Source organism: Drosophila simulans, chromosome 2L, assembly GCF_016746395.2.
Source record: "Drosophila simulans strain w501 chromosome 2L, Prin_Dsim_3.1, whole genome shotgun sequence".
NCBI lineage: Eukaryota > Metazoa > Arthropoda > Insecta > Diptera > Drosophilidae > Drosophila > Drosophila simulans.
In genome coordinates, this window is record NC_052520.2 from 4669084 (window position 1) to 4697080 (window position 27997).

Consider the following 27997-nt stretch of genomic DNA (forward strand, 5'->3'; position numbering starts at 1 on the left):
TCAGTTCATAGGCCAAGGGTTTTATGATCACCAGCTTCCGTAATTCGGCCAATTCGATTGCTCCTCTTGATGTGGAAAATATTTATGAATCGATACGTTTATAAAATATAAAGCACATTTATAAATATCTTTATCTGAGGAACGGAGCCTTCTCTTTTCCTTTTCTAGTTCTTAGGGCTTACTTTTTGAAAGAAATACATATTTATTTATGCACACAATTTTTCTCTGTATTCCCGAAAGGGGAAATAAACATCAGACCAACACAGAATTCCACTCAAAACAATTATGAATGAATGGCCAAAAGAGCGCTCAAACCAGTTAACAGAGCAGCTGTTGCTGTCGAGTCCTATGTTAACGCTTTCAGTTGGCCAACAGCCGCAGCTTCTGGCAAGTGTTCTGGCTTTTAGTCCCACAACAGACGTCGAGGCGAGAGCACGCGGCCCAAAAGACGTGCGCATGTCAAGTTGCGAGCTGCGTTTGATTTTCGATTCGAGCCACATGGCGTATACGCGATACGGTCTGTGCCACAACCACTGCCACTGCCTGCATTGAGTACTGAGTCAATAATGGTCGGTGGTCAGTGCTGCGGCTTTAGTGCGTGCTGAGCTGAGCAGCGGATAATGTGTCAATAATTGAACTGGGCAATCGGCATTGCTCGATCAGTATGTGAATAGCCGCCACTCAACTGGAAAGTAACTTCGATGTAAGCATAAATAGCTCCCAGAAAGGTTAAAACATTAAATAGAGTCGTTAAGTGTTGGTGTCGTAAAAGTATGAACTTAAAGTGGTAGATTCTGTTAAAGTGAACTGTGTAGGAAACATAACTTAACACTATTTTCTGCTTTTGATTAGGATAGAGCACTAAAATCTGCTTTTATTTAAGAAAAAAAGGACATCAGTAAAAAAGACTATAATTCAATTTCGGAACACAAAGGCCCCTTATTTCACTCAACCCAATCAATTAGATCATATAAAATATCAATACGAAATAGAACAAAATAGGGCACCGCACCGAAGCAATTCGAATAAATAAATGCAAATGAAATAAGTTCAAATCGGATCAGCAGAGTGACGTATTTAAATTTCACCAGTGGCAAGTCGAGCCGCCACGTAATTCGACATTCGAGCCGTCATAAGCCGGAATTCGGGGCGGATTGCATTAGGGAAGTTCTTACTTTCTGCTGCCGCTCGAATTTCCCCGGGCCACTTCGGATGCACGTGAGCTCTGTGCCGATGGATTTTCCATTCCCCATTCACCCCGTTTTCCCGCTCCGATACACATTTTTTGCGACGTTTGTCAACGCCATTTGGCCTCTATTTGATTTGCATATTGCTACCTGTCTGGTTTTCCGAGAAGCCTGTGAACGTGCGTGAAAAGTAAACAGGGGATAGGATGGGAAAAACAAAGGGACGGCAAACGTGATAAAATAGACGGAAAAATAGCGGATAAAAAATGAAAACATTTGCCGGAAAACAAAGAAAATTATCTGACCAGATGCCCGGGCTTTCCGTTCTCTCTTCCCGGGGGAGGAAAGTTGTAATAAAAAAAGTAAAATAAAAAACCCGGGGTCGCCAGTGACAAGTGACAGGTTGCTTGTTTGCCGGGCCGAATAATGTGGTCAGGTCCGTCTGATATGGCCGCCTAATTTGGGCTACGCTTTTATTGTTTGCCCACGGACATGGCGTCATTATCTGCTGGCATTTCTGTGCCCGCCCCATTTGTTTACACGCACTTTTAACGTGTTTATTCGGCCGCAACGCAAACTAATTGAAACACACCGGGCGTATACTTATTGTAATGCCCGTGGGCGTGTCACGTTCCGCGTGCAATCAGTGGCCGCCTTGAAATCCACTCGTCTGCAATTGCAGTGCACTCGGCACCCTGCCACGCCCCCCGTTTGCTCTTTGAGGCTTTCACTCGCAGGTCCCACTGTCATTTGGCCCTCAATGCCAGCAGCCGAAAGCTGAAACAACAGCTCACTGCTTCCACTATCCACTATCCGTAGTTCTCGTCCTGGTCCTCATCCTCGACATCGTCATCATCATCCCCATCCGCCGTAGTCGCGGTACGGCGTATTCGCTCAGAGGTTCACGCCGAGGTTGAGGTTGAGCCGAGCCGAGTGAGTAAGTGAGTGAGTGAGTGCCATGGGCGGCAACTTGTTTACCTGCCTGTGTTTTAATGAAATGCAAATGCAAACACAGCCGTGAAGCACCATGGGCTCCAAAGGCTCAAAGTGGGCCAAAAATAGGTGAAGGGGATTCTCTCTGTATGTTTGATATTATATTAACACCTACACAAAATTGCATTCAAACAATTTCTTTTAGAGACCACAATTTATAAAAAAAAGCATAATTGCAGCGAGATAAGCAAGAATATTAAAAAACAAATGCAATTCATTATTAAATAGCTTGCTAGCTCACTAAATCTGAGTTTTTTTTTGCAGATTTTTATTTAAGTTAAAAACACAGAGCACACACAGCAATTTAAGTGGCGGATGTTGTGTTTGGTTTGCTGTATAAATTTGAAACAGCAGTGTTTGTTTTCATAAGCCCGCTCGATGGCTTCGCAAGATTGATTGCATCCAGAGAATAGATCGAAATAGACTATATAGACTATAGACTAGATCAATCGCCGAATCTGAACGTAAACACGCCACAGTGCGCACCTGTATCCGCCAGGTAATTTTTCCTGGCCCTCTGCAATGGCACTTAGCGGTAATGGGGTTACTGCCAAGGAGCCGCACTCGCTTGAGAATGTCCCTGATTTTGTACGCAAACACTTCAATTTCCGTGACAGATGACAATTTGCCACAATTGCACATTGCAGTGCAAACAGATTTAGTAAATTTTCAAATCCCATTTGGCCGCCATTAGTTTCGTATGTAACACAATTTCATTCATGCCAGTTGGCATTGGCCTTCTTGTCCTGCATTCGCATAAATAAATTGGCAAAAGATTCCCTTACGGCCAAGGGGGATGATCTTTAGCCAGCAGTTTGGTCCTAAGTTCACATTGCCATCGGGGTCGTAAAAGCGGATTTGAGCGCCATTTCAAAATTGCCTTGGATTGACCGCCATTGCGCTGGATTTTGACTTAAAGTGCCATTTGGGTATGCATTAAATTTATGGCAATGCATTAAACTAAATACTCCTCATCGAAGCTATCAAAGGTGCCGCAGCGGAAATTGAACGTGACAAACTTATGAAAAGCGCTAAAACATGTTGGCCTAAGCGGCTTTTTATGACAGATACTCAATTTCCTAATGGTACCGAGGTTGGTAAAAAAGGCAACCAGATTTGTATCTAAATATTGGCATGACATGCTCGACAAGTTTAAAGTTTTAATTAAACTGGCACGACGAGCTAATTACTCCATTATGATAAACTTAACAGAAAGAGCACTTTAGACTTTCAGCTAACTTCGAAATAATGTCCAGGATATTACGCTATAGATAAATATTATTGCGCACTTTAAGTTAAATACACATTAAAGTTACTTGCGCATTGAGTTTTAAGCCCAAGTCAAACAGTCAAGGATAACCTCAAATACTCGTGTCCTTAAGCCGAACTGGGAGAGTTTGAAACTTTTCCAATTCACTTAGTTCATTAACTTGATTCATCGGCAAGCGAGTTGCCCGAACTCCACAAATGGTAATCAACTGGCATTGATTGCTCCTTTTTAGTTCTGGTCCTGTGCCAAAAACCCTGCTCGCTTAAAGCTCTGGATTGCAATCCAGCTAACCCATTGACCTTGGCCGGAAACCAGAGAGGATTACTTTTTTTTCGGCGTCAACTCTTTGGTAACATATCACTCAACTCAAGTTTTTGCCCCGGCCCCAAAGTTGCCATGAATAACTTGCGAATTTCTTTGAAAATGACTCGCTCAAAGGCGGAAGTTTACGCTCCCCTCGCGTTTGACATGCAGGGCGGTCGTCACTTGAATTTAATTAAAAAAGAATTTGTGTTCTAAACTTTTGAGCTGCAAAGGCTGTTGCTGCATTTACTTAGCCATCCATCAATCCACATTAATTCGCCAGTCGGGCGACAGTCAGGCCAACCGAGATTAATCATAATGTGCTTACAAATACCAAAATAGCGCCTTTGATTTATGCTGATAACTCAATTTGGATGGCTCATATTTTATTCTGACGCCTGGCTACATTTTCATTAATCTACTACGGCCAGCGGCGACCGATTTCACTTTAATTCAATTTATATCTACCAACAACATCATCCGCAACGCCATCGAGAATTCGTATTTATTTCATGCGCACGATTTCGAATACCAGAACCGAATCCGAAACCAAACCGTCAACAGCCCATGGGGCCATGGGATGTCGGGACAAAGTCACTTAGCTGCTTATCTCCTCGGAACTAAGCCAGATCGCCCTCAAATGGAGTGGGCGTGGCACATTGTGTCTGCTTTTCCTCATTTTTTTCTGTTTCTGTACGAGAGCGTCACGCATTGGGGAATACTCGTATGTACGAATATGCACGACAAATTCATTATAATATCGCCCAAACGAATTCGTCGACGGCTTGAATTTTCCTGCGTGCGTGCCAAGACATACGGCAAACGAATTTCCTGCAGAAGTGCGTTGGTATTGCTGGCACACACACAGATACTCACCCACACACGCACACACACGCACACAAAGGCAGGCGAGCGAAAACACTCGCTGATCCAATATGAAATCAGTTTAAATGCGCCCCAATGTGTCGTTCCTGGATTATGATTGCGAACGTTTGCGGCTGCCCCGAGGGCGGTTACAAATGTAATGAAAAGTGATTTCTATTTCTGGCCATAATGGGATACCGTGGTCCTTAATTTATAAATATTTATTTTTTACAAAGTAAATAGTCCGGCGTATGTACATTAACATTAAAATGAATTTACCATAAATTATTTCATTATTTAAATCACATTAATTAAATATTGAAATATTGATAGCAGATTGATTATATGTTCTGGGTCAGCTGTACTCAGTTTTATATTTAATCTTCATGCAGCTGGTAATGATTTATTTAAGTTAATTTAAACAAACTGCATAAATTGCTCGTCCAGCAATGGGAAACATAAAATAAAACCGCAACTGATTAAAGAGTTTTGGTCTTTTTTGGTCTCAAATCAGATATTGATTAAATATTGGGAAACGCTACAATCTCTATTAAATTAGTAAAAAAACAGGCATATTTATTCATTATATCCTCGGAATTCGCTTAAAAACAACGAAATGCAACTACTGCAAATGCAAAACATTCAGCGACATAGAATGCAATCCTTTGGGTATTATTTGAATAAGTACAGATCATCTTCTGAATACAAAAACACAAGTTTGCTTAAGAGTCAGAGGAGAGAAGCTTTAGAATTATGCCTTTTTTCCGCTGCCGCCATGGCCGGCGAAGAAGTATTCTTTATTCTTGAGGCAACACAAAATAAAAAAATATGAGGAAAAATCGCTCTGAAATTTCCGCCTCGGCCTTATCCTTTATTTTGAGCAAAGGACCTGAAAAGGAACCCAGTGCCCGTTCATGTGTGTAAATGGGAGCATGTGAGTGTTTTTCAGCCACTGTGTGAGTGCGGTATTATGCGCCCTGGCATTTTTTATGGCACTTTAACTTTATGTTGAGTAATTCCCGGCTGAAGGGCGAGAGTCAAGAGCTCGGGAAAGTGTGGCCGAGACCATGATGACCGCTTTGCAGGGGCTATTGAATGTGAGTCCGGCTCTTGACAGCGGCCATTGAATTTATTAATTGCTTAATCATGATGATCCGGCTTGCAATTTATCACCAGGCGTGCACCTTTCCTCATTGATCCCTCAATGGGTATTTACAATTATATTCTTCCGTCATAAGAGTTCTTTGTACGTAACATATTCAGTAAAATTCTTTCGTCAGCTAGCAAATTTGAATTAAACACCAAATGAAACCATATTTTCGCAAAATACGTTTTTTCGTCCAAGAGAAGACCTATTTTTTATCATAAGATTAGAAATAATTGTCCAAATTTGGAATGGCATACCTCGTTGAGCTTGTATTTTATCCCCAAATCGATCGGCATTCAAATTTGGCAATTTAAAATTTTTGCCAATTTTTGCAAAATTTGATGTTGGTACCCCTTACAAAAAATGGAAAAACTGACCCAAAAATAAAATTTTTTTTTTTGATTAAAAAGTAATAGCAATTGTTGGTATTGGTAATTAGGTGCAGAAAACAGTTATCTGTTATCCAATCTGACAGTTTTTAGCCAAGTTATGATTCATACATTTGATTGTACATTTTATTTTTTCCACAATTTTCAAATTTTACATTATTTTTCCCTTTTATTGGACATTTACTCAATGGGGAACTCCATGTTGAACTCCCGCTTGAGGATGAACTTCAGGTCCACCACGCTAACGTCGCTCTTTCGGTACTTGGCCAACTTGACCATGCGCATGGAGACGTCGTTAACAAAGGAATCGGCTATCCTGGCCATCAAATCGCAGCCTTGATCGTCCAGCGAGGAATTTGCATCGATTTTCTGCACAAATTGCAGCATGTTGCTCTTGGTGATAATCTGATAGGGGGAAAAATGCGGATCGATTAATGCGTCCTAATTGGGGAAGTCGTTACCTACATCGTAGCTGCCGCCAGGGACAGACTGGCTCTCAATTACGGTGGCTGGCTCCTTCTCCACGGAGCTTTCGCTGCTGGTGTCACTGGAGCGGCTCGAGGATCTGGTCGAGGAGTGGCTCTCGTTATCCGACGATTTATCGCTGTCATCGAAATTGAGGGCAAAGGACCAAGGGTCCATGTTATTCCTATCCATGATTCAATTAATTTGATGTCATTTTCCGTCTAGGCCACATGCACTAGGTAAGAAAGTGGCTTGAACTGGTTGGAAATTATAGGGACATAGGGTGTGAGTCAATGCATACTTTCGGGTCCTGTGTCTTCAAGAAAAAAGTTGAATGGAAAAGTAACATTTTTTTGGGTGTCGTGGGACATTACACTCTCTCTCGATTTTTTCCCCGGCAATAGTTGGGATCGGGAAAACCCAGCTGGGCTTTGCAGCCTCAACTCTTCGCCCTTGGCCTGCCATAAATAACCAGTTTAAGTCGCTCGCTCTGCAGCTGAAAACGATTTCCATTGTTGCCTCAGCGTTTACCCTTTCCGCTGCGGCTTTTCCTTCACGGTTTTTCCGCCGTCTTGTGCTTTTGATTTATGTTCCGACTGGGCTGTGCGCTTTTCACTTCTCATGCGCCAGCGCCGTCTAAATAAATATCAAAAAGCAACAAATTGTGGCCGTGCCGTAAACGACCTTTGGCCCGGAATAAGAAGCGGCCAGGCGACAAGCGCGTCGTCATGGCTTAATTTTATGCCAGGTGAGTCCTGGCAAGGCCAGTCAAAACAACAGCACACACGTGCCCAGGTGTCCTGCCAGCCTATTATGCCGTTTGTTCTTTTCGCAAACCCTCAATGCACAGTGGGAATTTCGCTTCAGCGGAGCACCGCGCAAATTGAAGGCCACCTTGGGAGCTTCGGGTTCCAGGTTTCAGGCTGCAACTTAAGCCAACTCGGAAAACTGATTTATACGTGCGGTTGCCGGCTATAATTTATATGCCTAGTGAGCGGTCTAAACGTAAATAATCTTAATTTAAGCACCATTGAAAAAAGAAGTTCTCATAATATAGGATCTACTTCTAAGGGAAAAATATGATTTTGTGTATTTTAAATAATAACTAATATTATACATAAACCAAACATTTTTATTGCTAATCTTAGCTCAATTTTTAAATTTCTAATTTTGTTAAGAACGTCATTCTCTAATATAGCCAGTGCCACAGTGCCCGTTTTTGTCATTCTAAAATGGTGTGCCATGTGCCTTTGCTGCGCTCCTGCCACTTTGGAGGTGCTCCTCGGTGTCCTCGGCTTAATAAAGTCGCCTACTTAAAGCGAGCGACAATGACATTGTGCGTATGTTGCCAGTCGTCGTCGGTGGAAGGGGATTGGGATGATGGGGTGGCCAGGTCGCCCCATCGGCCATGTGTCACACATCCGCATCCGGTGTTTGGCATTGGCATTAGGCTTCCTCTTTCCACCTCCCTCCGCCGACTGTCGTTTGTCGTTTCCGGCATGCGACTCTTTTATATCGCCGCTTTTATTTGCTCTGTGCACTTTTCTGGCCCTGTCCGCTTATTTCTGCCTTCTCTGGCTGATTTCTGTTTCATATTTTGCTCGCTGGCCTTATGCATAGTGTAAGGCAGCAAAAAGCGGCCGACGTTTAACTTTAAGTGTGCCGAGTGCCATAAATTTCACTTTGTCAGGGTCTTTAATCGCCCAAGCCCCAATCAGGCAGTCATTGTAGGAACTTGAACAGGACTTGGCTGGCTCGGAAAGGTTAACTGGCGTCGGGCACACGAGAATCAAGTGCCTAAGTCTTATGGCGAATTTATGTGACTCTTATAAGTATTTTTACGCATTTAAAAAATTCATTATTCTAAATTTAAGCTACATGTTTGTTCCCTTCCTCTATTAAAATAACGACTCAAAAAGAAGTTGTTCTAGCCTTCATGTTGCGTTCTAATGGCACATATCACATACGTAACGAGAATGCCAGTCAGCTCCTGTATATGAAGTGCTAATTTGCTGTCGTACTCACATAAAAAATGACAGCCTTAGTTGCCAAAATGTTTGAATTAATCACACATTTGTCAAAATTATTCAAATGTCTTTGCGGCGCGAGAGAAAGTGAATGAGTGTGTGTGGGCATGAATAGTTAATACGCATGTGGCGGCGCCGCCCGGTTCCGCCCCCTCAGTTTTAGCCGCAGAATGGTGTCTGTGTAATAAGGCTAATGAGTTTCTGCCATGTCTGGCAGAGTGTCGAGACTGAGGGGCTAATTCCCAGCCAGTCAGCATGTTCTATGCACTCGCAGTTACTTGCGGCTGGCTGCCATTCGGAATGGTTTTATTTCACATGATTATGGCATTCTGTTGTTCAGGATTTCCCACACACAAATGAAACAGCCACGCATTCTTAGGCCTCGTTTTGTTATCTGTTGTACTCTTTCGCCCACGCAGTGGGCCAGATATTGCGTATACGCCACAGTGGCAGCTAGCAAGGTTGCGTATACGCCACAGTGGCAGATGCGAAATTAATTTAAATCGGGCCCTCAGCACACAGACTATTAAACAGAGCTCGATCTGCAACAGATTCGCGTTAATGTTTCATAAATGCAAAAAGCAACACATTTAAATTCTTTCTCCATTTAAGTTTTTAATTACACTTAGCCGGCGAAGCGCACGGCAGCAACAGGAATGAAAATGGAAATGAAAATGGGCAACAGACGAGGACGACCGTGTTGACGGGGATGAGATGAAATCCTTTAATAGACGGCGCGCCATTTTGTCGCCGGCATCGCTGCTTAATCCTTTCACGGCATATTTTCCAGCGCGCCGTGACTTAATGAGGCGCTTTTCCATGCCGAGCACGAGGCTCGTCCTTCCCCCTCCACGCCCGATGCCAAACAATGCGGATCCTTCCGGGAGAAGTGCGATTCTAAGCCAACAGACATACACCTCTTATCAGTTGCATTTACGGTGGGACAGGCGTTAATGTGGCACCGCATTTAGTTGGTCACGCAGGATGCCTAAGCCTCGCTTGTGTGCCAAAAAGTGTGCGAATTTCATTTTCCAACAGGAAATTAATTTCGCTTCCTCTCCGAAATTATCCTGGCAGACCAAGTTAAAATTGTCAAAAATTAATTCGTAAATGAGACTGACATCTTTGCATTAGCTGATTGCCTCACAAATATAGATACCCCCGAGGACATCATTCATATTTATCATATCACTTCATTAAATTCGAGTTAGGGAATATTAACCTACCCACGGCATTTATCTACACATTTCAAGCTTTTTCAATTGATATTCTGCGAAATTTATTCAGATTTCTAGCTCAAGGCGCATTCAAAACTGTTTGTGTTGGTAAATCGAGCGACTCCGACTGGCACAAATCAAACACGGACTGCCGGCAGATATCTACGCTCCATCTCATACTGGCATCGCATCGCATCGCAATTGCAAACAATTTACCTCGGGTCTTAGCCTACATCACTTGTTTGCCTTGCTTTCCTGCGTTGGCTTTCAGACTTTTCAGCTGATGCAGCTGCAGCTTAGTAATTCTCAGTTGTTTTCCTTTTAATGTAATTTCATCGTTTTATGGAGAAGATGGGCTGGCAAAGGTCAGTCGCGGTGGAGAAGGTCGCTAGAGAACTAATTAAATACAACTTTTCTAAAAAAATTAAACGTATCTGTGGACAAAGTGTTTCACATTTGGAATACATATCATTAGATATGAAATATCTTAACAATTAACATATTTATTACTTAGCCACAGCAAATAATATTTAATAAGTATAACCTGGATTGATACTGTCCTCTTTGAGGCAATATAGTTGAAGGTTTCCGTACTTTTTAGTCAACCCACTTTGTTGATCTACCGTCTGTTGTCTTGCACATTGCCGCAGCGCCAAGAGTTGAATTTAATTTAATTTCCCTACTCGAGCTCGACCTTTTGTTGCCTGCTTGTTTATTTGTGCGAGTCGAAGGGTGCGGAGGTCAGAGGCCAAGTGGCTGCGAGCTTGTGGCCACGTAGTAGCCGATTCAGCCACTCAAAGCCAAATGAAGTGTTAACGCCGAAAGTGCCAGGAGCAGTTGGTTGCCAACTGTCGCATCCGGTGCGTTTGTTGTTTTTGCTGGGAGCAAAAATGCGGTGCCGCAAATGAAAATCGATGGCGTGGCACCAAAAAAAAAGGGGGGCGGGTGAGGCAGAAAATAAAACCGAATGCAAACTAAAATCCCCGATTGAGTCGATTGTGGCGACGCTGTTGAAGTGGCGTGCCGGAAATCGGCGATGCCACATCCGATTTCCCCGCCTTCCATTTTTCCGGCGATGCCGGAAAGGCGTGCCAACGTTTTCCGGTGTCGCCGCATTTCGCATATATGCAATTCAATCTGAATCCCACTCAATCGCTCTATGTTATTTGTGCCGCATTCGCAGATGGTCAGCGCACCAGGTGATGTGATTGGAAACAAGCGAAGCTAAGTGCCATATTCCCATAGCCATTGCCAATTTGCGAGCTGAGCGGCTGTCTCGATGGCTTGCCGCAGCTCTGAGAACAAATAGCGGATATCTGTGACCCGAGAGCCATGTTCGATTGAATGCGGCAGCAGCAGCAGCATCAGCATCAATCTGCAACACTGCAGCAGCAACAGCGGCATCAGCAGCAACAGCAGCAACAACAGCAAGAAGCGCAACAGCAACGAGCAACATGTTGACCACTCACCATCTGCACCACCTGCACCACCATCGCGGCAGTACGGCCGTGGAGCTGGACAAGATCACCAACCTGAATACGGTAAGTCAAGGGGATCCTTAAAATCAAAAAGAAATTTGTCATGGATTTTAAATTTCATCGCAGATTAACTAAAAGTAACTTGGGTATTTATTTCGAATCGCTTTAAAGTCAAAAAGCCAAGCTGTCTAGTCCTTGCATCAATAACTTTGCTTTCCGTACTCACAGTCCGTACGCTTGATTGCATTTGAAAAGATACGTTCTGGCGAAGAGCGAAACCAATTTAGCTTGTTCCCAAACTTGCAAACCTCAAACGATTGCCAAATTGCATTTGCTTTCCCAAAGAATTCTTTTGCACTTTGAAATTCAAAGAGCTTGGTTTCTGGCTGCGTGACCTTTCGAAAAAAGTCCATGGTCGCCTTTCGGCAAATGAAGGCGGCCACTAATGAATCCCGTTTCCAATCGACCAGTTTAATCCGCACTGAAATTGTGCTAAAGCAAATAAACTAATTGACTGTAGCCAAGTTTCGTGTGATTTCTCGCAGTGTAGTGGCGCAGCATCCGCGGTAGAATAATAATAACAAGATTGGGTGGAAAACAAGTTTATGGCTTGCATGTGAAGAAAGTTAGTTAAAAGCGGACCGACCAGCCACTGCATTACCAGCTGATGGAAGTTATTGAAAGGATTGCATTAAGCGAAAGTGGGCGGTGGGTGGTGGCCAAGCGAACGTGGCTCTCTTGACCATACACAAAAGTTCTCTAGCGGCTAAATGAAAAATGTTTTTGTGAAAAATTCGGACGAAATCGGCCGGAGTGGCAGCGAAAAGGAAAATGTGAAACACGTTTATTGCCATTCATTATATTCTCGCGAGCTGTTGCGCAAAGTAATGAAGCACTTTAATACCAGGCAGCTCGCCTTTCACAGGGCACGCACAGCGCCACGCCCACCCAAACTACGCCTTCAACACTGCCAAAAATATCATACAAGCTTCACAGTCTAGTGTTTGTACATTGACTAAAAGATATTTCATATAAACGTGAGCTATGTCAAAAGCAAGCTACCTTCCTTGCATATCTGAAATTATTTAAGTATTAATTTAAGCACTTTGAGAAGCAGTTTTTCTCAGTGTGTCAGCATGTTTTCGCTTTTAAAAAACACTCGACGAAAGGGGAGAGTGACAAGCGTTGATGAGGAAAGACTTCACATTCCCCTCGAGTTTTAGTTGAAGAAAAATGGCTCGCCGTCTTGCTGTTGAGTGGAAATAATAATTTCGGGTTTTGGCCACTGCAGTTTTTCAAGGAGCATGGAGCTGTGGGAAAAGCGGAAAAAGTGCGTGCCCAAAAAGAACTACAACCAATTTTCATTAAATGAGCACTCCCACACTCAACAGCCGCCAATATGTCTTCATTAATTCTGGAATAATGTATGGCATGTTTGCTCAGACATTTAGTCGACCCTGTCATTGGGGCTGCCCTTCTCTCCGTGTGGCTCTCGCTATTCGGGGCTAGGGACCGCAGGACCTCAATAAAAACTGAAAACTTGTGCTTAACTTTAGCGACGAGCATTTGTCTCTGCTGCGTGGGGCTGTGTATGTGTATGTGGCTTGAAGGCCAAATACATTTTGGGGCCGAAAGTTGCGCAATAAAAAGTCGTGGCCAAACAAAGGATCGTGTTCAAGGTCCTTGGCCAGATTCTCCGCCCTGTGTCACTCTCAATACGGCCGAAAGGTATCCGTCGATTGTCAGTCGGCTTGATTGATAATGTAAACCGAGGAGCTCAGCACACACTCCGACCATTTGTTGGGTCCTTTGGTCCTCCTCCTCCTCCTCCGTGGCTGCCACCCAACTCAACATCGCCGTAATCGCCGGCCATTGAGACCACTAGATGCCCACTCCTCGTCAAGGAGCAAATAAAAGTCCGTCTCGTTCGGGGCGAGCATCTTATCGATTTTGCGGATTACACGTTTTTGTTATCACTTACGCAAATGATGCGAATGGCCCTTGCAATTGCTGCCTAGATGGGAGTTTTCTTTGCAAATGTTGTGATCCGGGAGATATAAAATGAAAGAAGATGGAAAGTATGCCTTTAAGAATTTAAGATTTTCAATGGCTAGTCCTGAAACATTTGTAAGAATTTCGTTTAATTCATACATTCAGATGAATCGATTGCTGTAAGTTCATTTGAAGAGGTTAATACAATAATTTAAAATTTCTGTTCAGATCCTTTCCTAATGAAACCGCAACGGTGTTGCATGTGATCCAACCAGAGGCAGGCAGCCCAGTCCAAATTGCTTTCTGTGGCATCAGGAATCGAATTCGGAGGGGTCAGGGGTTGGTTGACGAGGGTCAGGGGCTCTCATCACCGTCACTTTGCCGCAGTTATGCTAGTCGCTGGTTGTTCTAGGCACTTCTTTTCCTTTATTGCTGCTGCTGGCCGAGTGGGGCTTTGTGGCTAACACCAACGCTCCTGGTTGTGCCACACACGCACACAATCGTATCCCTCCTCATATCTCCATGTCCCTCACATGGGACCATTCGATATTGGCCGTGTGTGTTGCACATCTGCGGCATTGTGATGTTTTCGATGCTCCCACTGTTTTCGCCTGCTGCAAGTTGTTACCAAGCTGAAGCACACTGAAAAAAATGTTAAGCTATATGTCTGCTCCAAGGAAAATGCATTAGTTCAATAAAAATTGAATTATTTTTATGGTATTGCGCGCTTTTTTCTCTGTAAGCCGATTTGAAAACCCTGTCGGACAGTCATACACTGTAACGAACCTTTGTTTGCCCGAATGTTGGTGGAGTGGCAGTGCGGGTTGAAAGGTCGACTGTTGAAAGGACAGTTGGCTAGTTGGCTGCTTCCTTCCGATTGCCTGCACCCACCGCCAGTTCGATAGTAATTATTCTACAGTTCAACTTGTTGGTTCGCTGGCTAATGCGTTTTGGCATTGCACTCTGTTAGCTTGGCCCCAGTCCGCTCGTAATTGTTCGAGGTGGGCGTGGCAGTTGCTGGACATCAACAGATGTGGATGTGTGTGAAAAGTGTAGAACGCGTGGAAAGCGCATTAGCAGCAGGGCGTTATCAAAGTTTATGCAGCTCGTGTTGCAAATGGTGCGTGATATTTATTGGCTGAAAGGAGTGCATCTGCTGTTTGTGCGAAATGAAAAAGGAGAATTACTATTATCCTGCTTATAACTCTTCGCTTTCTAACAATGTAATAGTATAATAAGGAAACATAGGGGCAAAATGTGTTGCTGCACTTTAACTTTTTTGTTTAAATTTCTGTAGGTTGGTGTTGAATGTGGACACTATTTGTTCATTGCCCGCGGCAAGTGCATTCTTAAGCTATTCCAAAACAAACTCTAACACATTGCAACGCCCACACACTCTCTTCATTATGAAAACGCTGTCTTTCTTTGTCTTTGTTGGTTCCCCTCCTTTGTATTGCAATTTTAATTTCCGCTTTCACTTTGTCTAGATTCAGTTTTGCTTGTCGTCGTTCGCTTTTGTGTGTTGCCTGCTTTCTTTATCCTGTCACCCAACCACCCCATTACCACCCACCACCCACAGGACCCATCTTATGCCATCCCCCTACCCGCGGGCTTTCTTTGTCTTGTTCTTGGCGTTGTGGCATTTGCGTTTTTGCTGATTTACACATTTGGGAAACGAGGAAAGGAATGGGAGTGTGTTTTTTACTGCAACCACAGCACGTATGTGCACTGGAAAAAATTAGAATAGATTTTAAAACAAGTCAGTGTAGCTGAAATGAATATAAAGCTACTTGAAGTTGCTTGGCATTAGTTCTGTACCGGAACTTCCTGTTTTTTCCTAAAAAAAACCAAAAATATTTTCATTATAAGTTATTGCTTTAAAATTTTGTTAAAACAACTTCATTTCTTCAGGATTACTTTTACTGCACATTTAACTGCGGTGCACATAGCATATGGCTTGTGGCACGTAGAGCGCGTGCAATTTCTGCTTTCGTTTCCTTTTGCTGCACTAAGCTCGCAGATGTTTTTCAATTTTCCGCCTCAACTGTTGACGCAAAAGTAGTTCAAAGTGGTTGGCAGTAGGGGAATGGCAAAACAACGTGGCCAGTCCAGTTCCGCATGGATATGCATATTCATTTGGACTGTGGAATGATAAGGGGACTCTTCAACTACAACTTGTTACTATTCTACACGCTGCACCGCATGGCGGCACATCTTTTGTGGCACACTTTTTAGGCGGTGGCGCCATTATGAGGCACTGCTTTCATTACTGACCAAATGGAGCGCCAAGTGCGCCGGGGGAATTGAATACATACATACACATATCACAGTCCAATATACATCCTCATATGGTGTGTGTATGTGTGGCCAGGTAATTTCCGAAATGTGCTCGGGCTTTTTTCGCATTTGTATTATTTGCTGGTTGTGTTGTTTCACAAGGACTTGACTCGGGTTTAGCGCCGCTCTCGGCTGTCCCTTTTTATGCCAGCCCAAGGACCTTTGCCGCAGGACGAAGACGACAGGCGTTTACGTTTGGGATTTGCATGAGCTGCATGAACTTTTGCAATGCCCATCCGAAATAGCCCCCCACCATCACCCTCTGCCGACGGTGAAAGCCCTGCTTTGTCTCTTTATATCTGCCGAGATTTAAGCGTCATATAAAATTTATGCGTGTGGCTTTTACGAGCTTATACCTGTGCCACACTGGCCGTTGTTTTATGGGTGCCACTGTCCTTGGCGGACGGGCGAAAAAACCCAAATAATTAGGCAGCCACGCAGACGGCACTTCGTGGCCTCCCCAGTGAGCTATGTCTTATTTAAGTATTTAATGAATTATTGTTGGGCTCTAACATATAGTCGGGCTTAACCTTTGAAGCCGAATAACAAATACTAAAAATTGGAAAATTATATTTCGGGCAAATGCGTTTTATTCATCTACCTTTTCCCCAAGTCGCAGGGTATAATTTCATTTTTTACCCTTTGGCCAATCCTTGCAAAGGTCTTTCTTCCTGAGCCGGCACAATTTGATTTTCTGCTTAAAATTAACCCAGATTCCCCATCGATTCTGTCTTGTTTCTGTCAATATCACAACTGAAAGGCAAACAACGCTGGGTTCCAAAAACAATGTATCCAATAAAATTGCCGACGAGGAGAGGGCAGCAACAGCTGATGGTGGAAAAGTTTCGACTATGCCCAAGCCAAGAGGAATGATTACAAAACCATGATCCCGCCCCCTTTTGGCGCCGCCCATTTATTGGGTAAAGTTTTTCAAAGGGAGGAAGCAGCGCACTCACAGCACTTTCAATAAGCAATTTGGCTAAGTGCCCCGCCCCGCTACGCCTACGCCCTCTTTTGGCCCTGTCTTTGCGGCATTGTCAAGCCGATGCCATCAATATGACTAATCATGCATATATTTCATAAAGCTGCAAATCTTCCAGCCTCCTTCCGGATCTCTTCATCGGCACAGCTGTCGCCCCAAATTGAGTCGAGCCACAGAATTCACTTTGCATTCGCCGGGGGCGTTTCAGACTTTCGAGGATTCGAGGATTATTAAAATTACGCATACGCCGCGTTTTAAATGAAGTGCGCGACCAAATGGGGGAGTGGATTTTTGGGGCGGGGGCTGGTTGCGAAATGAGGTTGCCGGAGTCAACCATTAATATTTAAACGTGCCACTCGCATGCGTGTGTGCGTGGGATTTGCGGCAGTGGTTCGTGTGTGTGTGTGGGTGGGATTTACTCTCGAAATTAAGCTTATGACTGACTGTAAAATTAACTTGGCGGCGGTGGAAGGATAAAAACAAAGCGAAATTTATTTAAAAATAGAGCGGTGAAACAGCAGTTTTAATTGGTTATAATCCTGCGAGCTGCTTTCTGTATCAAAATCTATTCCAATCGAAGAGCAGTTAAAACAATCATGCTATTAAAGCCATTTAGATGATTTCTGAAGTGCACACACACATAAAATTAACTTAAGGCCAAGAATGAGGAATTCAGTCAATAATAATTAACTTAACATATTTTCCGGCAACAGCTTGACCCTTCTGCCTCTTCAAAAAAACGTGGCTAGCCAACCCAAAAGCCATAAAAATGAGCTCGAATAATCCTTTGCATTGCGGGCATTTTAAGTTTTATGAGCCTGATTCCGCCGCTGGCGAAAGTCGATGGCGTCGGCCAAGGAATTAGGTCTCGATTGCTCGACTCGACTCATTTGCCGCCTCCATTTCGGCAATGGGCCGTAAAACGGCAGCAGCAGCCTCCATTTTATCTGGCCAAGAATTTCCCAGAAATTTTGATGGGCCAACAACCCGGCTGGGCAAACAAAAATACGTATGTATATATTAAGTCCTTAGATGGGGTTGTGCATAAATTAAAATATCTAATGTGCTATGTGCCCGGGCTAATAGAGCTCTCGCATAAATTAAGCATCAGTTGCCGCCGATGACCCTGATATGAATCTCTCATCCAGTTCCTACACTCCGTCTGATTCCAGCTCATCGTGGAGATCAACAGCCATGTGGCGCTGTTCCGGGATATGCTGATACACGTCGGCCAGGCCAAGGATTGCCCCGAGCTCCGGGAGAAGATCCGCAAGCTGCGTCGCACCTGCGTGGAGGCACTCAAGCACACCGCCCAGATCCTGATGCCCCAAGTCAAGAGGTGAGTTCGCATCACAATCCCTTCCATTGTCCATGTGCACGCGAAAAAATCGTTGTGAAGCTAGTTGTTTAAATTAACCTCTCATATATATGCATATCCAGTGAGTACACCAATTTTGTGCAGTGTACCTAAGCGTAGGAGCCTCAAAGGGATAGATAGCATTAACATAAACATAAACAGCAACGTGTGTGTGACATTTGGGGCATATCCTTCATGTGGCTGTCCCTTCCTTATGGAAATGTATGCAAATCTAATTGCAGCCAAATTGGAAAGAGAAAAGCGGTTGGGTTGGGTTGAGATAACATAAATAACAATTTGTTGGACTCGGATTGAAGGTCCTTGGAATGCGCTCCAAAATGAGTTAGTGGCTGAGTTTGAAATTCAATTTCAAAGTGCTGCATAATTTATCAGAGCACTTCAACTTCCCGATCCCTTCCATTCGAAACGGCAAAAGTTGGGCATATTGGGTAATTTTTATTCATTAAACCTGATGAAAGGACCTGTGTGCTATTGTTTTTCTCATTTGTTTCGAAATAATAACGAGCAGGGTAAGAGAAAACTGCACAAATGTGGTTTGAAAGCCCGCACTGAATGATGTGGCATGAGCTTCCATCAGTGTGATATGGATTTACTCTGGAGAGCCCAGAAAGGCACTAAACCTTAACGTCCCTGTTGACTTTTTCGGGGCCTGTCTGTTTACCGAATTCAATTTATTGATTTATGCCTCCGAAAAGTTTCAAAGGCGAAATCCCTTGTGGATGCCACACATGTGCCATTATCGCACGCCTCTTTCTTCTTTTTTTAGTGAACATCTTGAGGAGGAATTCACACACAATGGCATATTTGTAATTTCAGACATGGGGTATCTGTCAAATTTTTGTTTGCGGGCAGGAACTTTTTAAGCACACCACGCTGCCATATGACAATGTGATTTATTATCGAGCAGAAGCTTTAAATGTCACTCTGAAGTGAGAAATGTCAATATAACGAGACGAGCATTCGCATCAGGCCTCTGTCCATCCGCACTACATTTCGACTGGGGAAAAGTGCAGGAAAATGAAGGAAAAGCGGAACCAGAGACAGTTAAATTGATGATTGCCTGCAGCCGGCCAGGGACAAAAAGCGGAAAAGGGGAGCAACGGGGAGATTTCAATTAATTTCTGCTTTATTGACACAAATGAACGACTCGACGAGCAGCCACCGTTTGCAAATAGGCGCACATGGCGTATGAGTGACGACAATGAATTAGCGCTGCAAAAAAGCCGCCTGCTCGAGGAGCCCAAGTTAAATTGAAAGTAAAAGTTCAATAAAGCAAAAAGTATGCTCTCGGAAAATGAACAAAGCAAGTGGAAGGCACCGTGAGGTTGGGGAAAAACTTCAGTGGCAACTTGGCAATGACAGAGCCAAACTTTCTGACAATGTTTCGATGTTTGTTGCTGTTTTATGTTTTGTAAACACATGCATGACCCATGTGAGACAGCCAAACTCACAACAGCCCGATGGCACTGTCCCTGTTTTCCATAAAGCGGAGAAAGTAAGAAAATCAAGGACGCCAAGGGAAAATAAATACTTTAAGTTGGCTGATTTGCCGTAAGGAAAATGTCAAGTCTTCGTGCTAAAGAATGAAAATACTAGTTGAAGCCTTTTAAACGAATTATACTTGCAAATAAACCCGAAATTGTAAATTTAGCTTTAAACTAAGCTTGGATTAAATTAAGCAATATTTCTGAGAGCTCGTGAAATGTGTTAGCATTTCTCTATCTAAGTTAGATCACCGCAAGCTAAACATTCATAATAGCAACTCAAATATGACCCTCGAACTTGGCTTTTAGAACAAATACATTTACCATTTAGCCCCAACTTTTGTGGTTTGGTTGGCCAAACAAGACGACAAAGTTGTGATACCTTGTGGCCACCCAAGGCAATGAAATGCTATTTCCCTTCGCAAAGCGGCGTGTTGAGAAAAATCAGCCCAGACCTATGAGACCACCTTGGAATAGACACCCTTTGCAGGCGTTTTTCTCAAGTCATGCCCATTTTCATTTCCATTCACATTCACATTTCCACCTCCATTCCCATTTCCACTAAGATTCTCAGATGGCGGCAGCACTTTGCCAACTGCCTTGAGTGACTGATAGTTGTTTGCCTGTTTGTTTGTCCAACTCGCACTTATACATGTCCTGGAGATACACTCAAAAAAATGCAACACCAATGCGGTAATCAGCTGCAAACTAAGCCACTAGTTTGCATTCAAACAAGGTGATAAAACTATAGATATGTGTTTGGATTTTCCCACAGATTGATTTCAGCTTACTAATCTTTTATCGCAGTGTATCTTATATAGCACATGTATATCCTTGGAGGCGACGTTCGGTCCATTTCGCCGTGTTTGCGTTTGTGTTCATGTTATCTATCCATCTGTCTATTTGCCTGCGCTTACTTCGCATTTGTTCTGCTGTTTGCCTTGTAGTTATGTGCAGTTGTTTGTTGTTGCTAAATTACTGGCGCTGCCTTTGTTTTAGCTGCTCGGCTCCTCCTGTTTTGACAGCCAAGTTAGTCAACAGAGTCCTCGGTGGCGAGGGACGAGGTCCCACTCCACGCAATCCATCGCCATCGCCATCGTGCTGCCTTAAACGCATTTCCGCTGCAAATATTACTCGGACTGCTGGCTGGCTGGCACATCCTTCGTCCTTCGCTGCTGCACGGAAAACACAATCCGACAATTGCCCAGAGAGTCCGCAGGGCGAACATAACACAAGGATTCCGACCTCCGGGGACGTCCCCATCACAGCCAAAGCCAATCTCATAGACGTCGTCGATGGCGTTGTCTGCGGCTGTGTCGGAAATTTTATGTTTCCTGCAACTGCCACTGCCACAGTGGATATGAGTTGGGAATATATTTCAAAAATGAATTTATCACTTGAAAAGGTTTTTGTTCGGCAATTTACATTGGAAATTTTGAGTATACTTACCTTATACATGCAGCTTAAATCGTCTAATAGAAACACCATTCAAAACTCAGTTGAAAATATAACTTTATGACTTGATGTAATATTGTCAATATCCTTTGGCATCCCATTGTCCTTGCTGTGCTGCATTGTTTTATTGTCGCTGTCGTAGTCCTTCGTTCATTATTTCGACACTTGATGCCGGCTTCCCTCACCGGATGGCCAACTCGAAGGAAGCCTCTGTGTTCTGCGGTCATGTTTGTGAAAATGACAGCAAATTATGGTGGACAGGGAGCACTGGGTAGTGTTACACAATTAAGGAGAGCTCGTCACGTAGCGGCAGACATTTTAAGGAATCCCCCATCTCGTAAAGTGCGGCAATTTTAACAGCTCCATACAGCTGCAGTTAATAACTTCGATTGGGCAGCGCGTTTTATGAAGGCCAGTCCCTTCGCCATTCTCCTCAATTTTCCGCGCTGAATTTCCTTGGGTCTAGCGAGCGAATAAAAAATACTTCACTGTTATTTGCAATAAATGAATATAACGTCCGAGCTGTAATCAAGACCATCTGCTGACAATGGTCTGCCCATTTTTTCTTCGCTTGCCCTTCGCTTTTACTTACTTTTTTGTTTTTGCTGGGTTCTCGGATGCTTTGCAGATTTTGTTCCTCTGCTGCAAACTTATTATTGCCATTTTCTGGGTGTGGTGCTGGCGAAAATGACCCACGTTAATGTCCGTGCTCCACAATCCAGGACAGATGGAAAGATGGGATAATCGCATGGGGGCGGGGAGGTCATTAAAACATTGCCCTTTGCCATTTACAACTTGCAGTTTTTCAAGGAAATCGCTTAGCATTAATTTGATTACGATTCGAGGCATTAAAGTCGCACTTCTCTCTGCGTAATTTGTGGCATAAATGCTGATGTGTGATAGTAAAATATTAATGGGATATTATCAGAGGTTATAACTGGATGATTATGAATTTAGCATGCTGGCGAATTTGTATACGTTAATTGCGGATTTTGCAAATTGCTCCGCTGCTAAAATGTTGATATCTATAGGAACGTAATTTTAAATATATTTATGGTAGATGCATAATCTTTAGGTGAACCTAAAAACACCAAGTTTCAAGCCTACATTTTCCCTTGCTCAACAAACAAGTTTTCCGTGAGTAAGGAGCCCAAATCTAAATCACTTTATGCTGAAACCCCTCACACCCTAACTCCTCTACAGATTCACCTTGGGGAAGATTAATTCGCAATTTATTTGCTTTAATGCCAGTCGTGGGGTGAAATCAGAGGACATGGCAACACTTTCTGGCTTCGGCTCCCCTGTGAAATACATATTTTTCATTTCCAGCTCCATGGAGTTTGGGCTATGCAAAAGCAATTTACAAATTGAATTTATTCCTGTGTAGCTGCAAATATGTTTATGGCAATTTATATTTGTGCCCCACTCCGTAAATTCGCCCAGTTTCGCCTTCATAATTGCCCCGACTGTGTTCCTCGTGCTGCTAAAACTGAAATTAATGTCAACTAAGCAGCAATTTGCGTACCCACTGTAAATTCTGAGTGTTTTCTAAATGAATTATGCCACAGCGAGTGCTGCAGAGCGGTTTCTGGAATTATATAAATGATTTTCGTAATGGTAATTTCGTTGAATTAAAATGTCGTTGTGCTGCTGATCGTGGAATTAGACTTTAATTTGCAGCAGTTAACCTTTCGAGAACATTTTAAGCTGCTTAAATTTCACAATGCAGTGGAGTCTAAAAAATGGATTAAATGAAACTTTTAAATCGAAAACGTTTTTATCTCTACAGACTATTGTCTTACATATTTTATATCGAATTGCTGTCAGTGCCAACACTTTTTTCCGAATATGAGAAAACTGTGAATGTCGTGGCCTGAAAAAATATATTACACATGGCTTCCATAAAAAAAACCAATTGTTACTTCGACGAAGGCAGCTGAACCCAGACACAACCATCTAGGATGGCCTTTGAAAGTTGGCGGAAATGAATTAGTTTGTCACCAGTTTACGATGCCCACACTCTCGACCCAAAGAAATGTCATAAAATCATATAAATTTCATTTCACAATTTCCGCATGCAATTTGGCGTGCCACAAATGCGGCCCATGCCGATTGCGGCATGCCACTGCAGTTTCATATGCACTCGGAAATCGGAACTCAGAACTCAGAGCTCAGAGCTCAGGACTCGGAATCCGATGTTCTCGTTCCTTGCTGCATGGCTGCCATTGTTTTAACCCTTCCATTTCTGCTCTTTGCAGCGCCATGGCCGACGGCATCCTCACCGACAACCCGCATTTGGTGCTCCTGTTCTACATGGCCCAGTTGTTCCTACGTGAACTTGTGAAAAGCTATCGCCTCATACAAGTCGTGCCAATGGATATGTCCGGCTATTATGGTAAGTTTAATTCAACGCCAACGCACAATTCGTGCCCCAGTGCCAACTGAAACCATGTTTCAGCTGTCGCCATTTCGATTTCGGGTCATTGCGATTTTGCTGTCGCCAGCAAATGTCAAAGTCAGAGAAGGACTTCTCCATAATTTGTCTAAAGTGGGAGAAAGCAAATCTATTGCATAGTGCATGGTCGTTATGCTGCTCCAAGTGTGTGATATAATTATAATTATTCTAGCTTAACTAGCTTAAACTCTAAATAAGTGGAGTCTTTTGATAAGCATTTAAGCTTGGCTGCCCTTACTTCGTATTTGATCTCCCTTACAGAACATTAAATGACCTCACTTCCGAATTATTTGCCTGCATTCCGAGTTGGACTTAACGAGGGTGTCGTTTCTTTGACATTGCCATTCAGGGCAGCAGTCACTCGTTGCACGTTCAACAATTGTTTGGCATACTGGGGACTGCAGCTGCGATTCAGGATCTGTGTGTCCTGGCTGTGATTGCCATTCTTTAGCCATGTTTAATGTGCACGTGCGAGCGCAGAAATATGCAGAGTCGAACTTCGAACTGATTTGTCGCCAGAGTGGCCATGAGAAATGCCAGCGAATACAAATGGCCACGCAAATGCCAAATGCCAATTGCTGATCATAAATTTTTAAATTACCACCAATGGCACTGGCACTGGCAAAGGCACTGGTTTCTCACTGTCAACACGCCGGCAAATTTGGCCGGAATGGGTGGTAAATATTTACCAAAGCCACAGTGCCCGCGTTTCTGGCTGTGGGCCTCTGGATGCAGCGAATTTACAACACACCCGCGACCAACCGTGGGAACAAACAAATATCTGCAGTGCCATGAAAATGCCATCAGCGCAGAATAAGCAATAAAAAGTGCAAAAATTGAAAACGTTTTTCTTGCCTGGTGTTTGGCTGTTATAATTACAAACCAAAATATGCGCAAAATCGACATGGCAGTGAGATAGTGTGTATGTGGCGTTGGGATGACAGCTTTATGTGGACCTTTAATTATTGCACTGCCAGCGAAAATTTATCTCTTTCCGAGCTTTAAGCGAAATAGTAAGTGAGGACTGTTCAATACCATAAGAGTGGAAACCTTTGTTCAATTTAAGTCAGAATTCACGTGGCTTATAAAATTGGGCTAGCTTCAATGCAATATATATGTATATGTTCGATTGAAAACCAATACACCCTCTAACTCAGCTGATACCCTGCATCGGAATGGCAAACGATGAACGCTGGTCATGCATCCTCGATGAAATATGAATATTGCGCATACGCCGCATTGGCTGATCGAATAGATTGCAATGCACTGAGGCATGCAGCTCAGCAAGTTTCACTAAGTAATTAATTTCAATGCGGCTGATGAAGATTGATGGCTGATCGGATATTGATTGCAATCAATCAAAGGTCCAATATCAAAGCAATGAAGACACTGTTGAACAAATAGATTATAGAAATGCGCCAAACTTTTCGTCTAGATTGTGGACAGTGGGGTCGAATAATTGACAAAGTTTTCATGCACTTCGAGAAGTACATTATTAAATTTCCGTTCATTAAATTAGGAAACGTTGAAGCCCAAAAGTTTATTTCAGCTACAAACGGACAGACATCAAAGGGCGTCCCAAAATGAAAAGCGAAAAGCTAATGAAGCAGCAAAAGCACGGAAATAAATAAAAAGCGGGAAATGCAAACGTCAAAGGAAAATGTTTGCATACAAATGAATGAAACAAATAAATGCGGCTTCCGCTCTCTGCGGCCAACTCAAACAACATGGTTTGTTTTATTGCCATTCCGAGCAAATGTTCTGCCCTCAGCTTGACCCCACTGCACCTTAGCCTAGTGGCGGCTTATCACTTGGCTCCGGCTTATCCCTTGGCTTCCATGTTTATTTCGTTATTTTACTACTTTCAGAGAACCGAGCCGGGCCCTCGAACCTGGGCAATGTCATCAGCCAGATATTGTTGTGCAAACAGTTCACGCCCGACTTCAACGAGGAGGAATTATGCAGCATCACCAAGGATTCGCAGGACATCGCCGTGCTCCTGGCCGAGATGCAGGAGTACATGCCGCAGCACGAGGCGTACTTGGGTGAGTGCTCCAACTGCGCAGGCTCCCGGACTGCCGGGCTCCCAGTGGTCCGGCGACTTGGCTGCCTGCACTTCCATTGCCGTGCACTTTGGTATTTGGCCAAGGCCCGTCGAGCAAGCAAAATTGTGTAGCATACAAAAAAGGGCAAAGCTGCGCACAAAATATGGACAGGCTATTAGGGCTGCAGAGGTTTATGGCCACTGAGTACTGTCAGCCAATAAAGTGTTTTTCTTTCCATTGTTTGTGCTGAAATATCTTAAATATTCTGTGCTACCCTCACATGGTTATTTTCCCGCCGGACCCATTAATTAATCAAGCCAACTGTTTGCTCTTCCATGTCCTGTTTGCAGAACGCAACGCGGCGCTGGACACAACTGGACCTTGGCAGGCCAAGCGGCGCCAGAACTACATCTGCAAGAACATGAGCCTGCTCTGCTGCGTCTCCAGGCCGAACTATCTCTGAGAGCAGGCGGATGGTGTGTAGTCCGATGCGGACTAGGAGGAGCCAGGATGCGAGCCAGTCGACGCACTCAACCACTACTTATATCAATTACTAGCGCCTAAGCTGAGCCTGCATACCCGTAGAAGAAATTCTAGATCTTAAGCCGAGGAGCGGAACACTCAATTAGCATTGTAAATTAATCAAAGGTCGACGGAGACATGTGTATAATCAAAGTTAATTATGCTGCGTAAACAATATTAATTTAAAACGTAAAACCAATCACACAATATGAATATGGTGTGCAGACCATAAATACACCCCCATACACAATGGAGCGCAGCCAGTTAAGACTTTTTAGGCCATTAAAATGTAGTCAATGTATAGACCCGAGCAAAACCATACACACACATACCTTATCCGGAAATGGAATTGGGATGGTGTAACCCTGGAGTTAACACTAAGATTAGACAGAGGCTGGGCCGAGGATTTGAAGGGTGATGGGAGCAAATGGCATAGTAGAGCTAGTTGATAACGATAACGATGTAGCCTTCGTAATTAAGTTAAAAGCCTGGCCAGGCAAGTGCTAAACAGAAGCAATAACAAACGTGTTACTCAAACAGAAATCTATGTATGTACGTATATTTAACCAATTAGAAATGTAATTGAAATGTCTCTAGGTTTCCGTTTGTTCATTTCACGGTTTTCACAGAGAACTCTGCACAGTACCTAAAAACACAGCAACGTGTGACCAATGAAAACACAATTGAACCAGATCAATCTGTTTAAAAAACAAGGTTCAATCACAAATCAATATTCCATTCTCCAATGATAATAATGAATTCTGTGAATGTGTTTGAGCCAACAAAGAATTTCAATCAGCCAACCAATAAATATATACGTTTCAGCATAAAGGATTAATTTCTAATAATTGTTAGAACCAAACACAATCAGAGTTTAAAGTAAAAGGTATTTTATTCTTTATCCAGAACGAAATAGATGAGACCAAAAATGTAGAAATTAAATTATTTAAGAATGCACTACTACTTCCTGCCATTTATAGCCTTTGTTTGCCAACAGCGATTGTTGGCAAATAAATTTTTATTCACGGCCAAAATGAATAATTATGAGCTCATTGTGCTTTTGTTTCCATCGAAATCGCATTAAAATTGCACAGTTCTCAAATTTACAAATTGAATATGCTTTTAAGCAGCCGCAGCCCAGCATATGGAAAATTTATAGGTCGGTTGTTTTAAAGGGCAAAAACAACTTTTCAATGGACTGCATTTTTCATTGGGAGTGCACATACCTTTGGCCATTTATTATTTCTACGTGCCGCATATTTAATGGCAATTAATTGAACATTATTTGTGGATCAATTTAAATGGCAGGGAGTGAGCAGAATTTGTTGAACAATGTAAATCAATTTGTTTTGCCAACAAGTAAGTGCTGATCAACTATGCGTGGGCACTCAAATCAATTGTTGAATCGCTGAAATGACAATGAAAATGTATAAACTCTGTTCGAACTTCGAAGGCGCGAAACACAATGGTTCAAGTAGCTGGCAAATATTTGTACATACTTGGAACCCAGTAGAATTAATATGTAATTGAACGGAATGTATTACAGATAAATCTCTCATTGCTAACGAATTATTTACTAATTTTATTTACTTATTCGATTCTAGGCATAAATCAAACACCAAACAAATTTACACGTCTTTGGCGATGATAGTTCTTAAATAGAATGTTTATAGTATTGATAATTATTTACCTGTATATGAATGTATATTGCTTAGAACGTTTAAATAGGTATTCCACCAAGAAGCCGTGATTGTTATATGATATTCATATAAGAATTATCTGAATGTATTTACTAAATGTTTGTTCATGTTGTTCGAAACCAAATGCCACTGAGAAGTAACTCAAAAACTCACACACACTAGCAACAAGAAACTAATACCGAAAACCGAAACTAATTACCAAACTGGGTACCAATCAAATATGAATAAAGCTATTTTTAGAGAAACTAAACTCAAGTTCTGCTTTTATTTCCCATCCTTAAAGGCTTTAAGCCCTGAAAAACGGCCA

At 42.9% G+C, this 27997-nt stretch overlaps 2 protein-coding genes across 2 annotated transcripts; one reads left to right on the forward strand and one right to left on the reverse strand.

The window, feature by feature from the left end:
• The first annotated feature begins 394 nt into the window (after positions 1-394).
• LOC6730992 lies at positions 395-27940 on the forward strand. Its single transcript, XM_016179546.3, has 6 exons — positions 395-703; positions 11046-11403; positions 17824-17990; positions 23227-23363; positions 25292-25468; positions 25819-27940. The coding sequence occupies exons 2-6, from the start codon at positions 11317-11319 to the stop codon at positions 25929-25931; spliced, it is 681 nt and encodes a 226-aa protein (XP_016023455.1). The 5' UTR covers positions 395-703; positions 11046-11316; the 3' UTR covers positions 25932-27940.
• LOC6730990 (transcription initiation factor TFIID subunit 12) lies at positions 6321-6829 on the reverse strand. The gene is made up of 2 exons (XM_002078115.4): positions 6619-6829; positions 6321-6558 (listed from the first exon to the last, which is right to left on the reverse strand). Exons 1-2 carry the CDS (start codon positions 6808-6810, stop codon positions 6334-6336), a joined length of 417 nt encoding a protein of 138 aa, XP_002078151.2. The 5' UTR covers positions 6811-6829; the 3' UTR covers positions 6321-6333.
• Positions 27941-27997: the final 57 nt, after the last annotated feature.

Excerpts from the sequence above, each read along its gene's own strand:
- LOC6730992 (XM_016179546.3), top strand. The coding sequence starts at position 11,317 with ATGTTGACCACTCACCATCTGCACCACCTGCACCACCATCGCGGCAGT. Across the intron at positions 11,404-17,823 it reads AGATCACCAACCTGAATACG|CTCATCGTGGAGATCAACAG; the intron begins GTAAGTCAAGGG and ends GTCTGATTCCAG. Across the intron at positions 23,364-25,291 it reads GGATATGTCCGGCTATTATG|AGAACCGAGCCGGGCCCTCG; the intron begins GTAAGTTTAATT and ends TACTACTTTCAG.
- LOC6730990 (XM_002078115.4), bottom strand. The coding sequence starts at position 6,810 with ATGGATAGGAATAACATGGACCCTTGGTCCTTTGCCCTCAATTTCGAT. Across the intron at positions 6,559-6,618 it reads TCCCTGGCGGCAGCTACGAT|ATTATCACCAAGAGCAACAT; the intron begins GTAGGTAACGAC and ends TCCCCCTATCAG.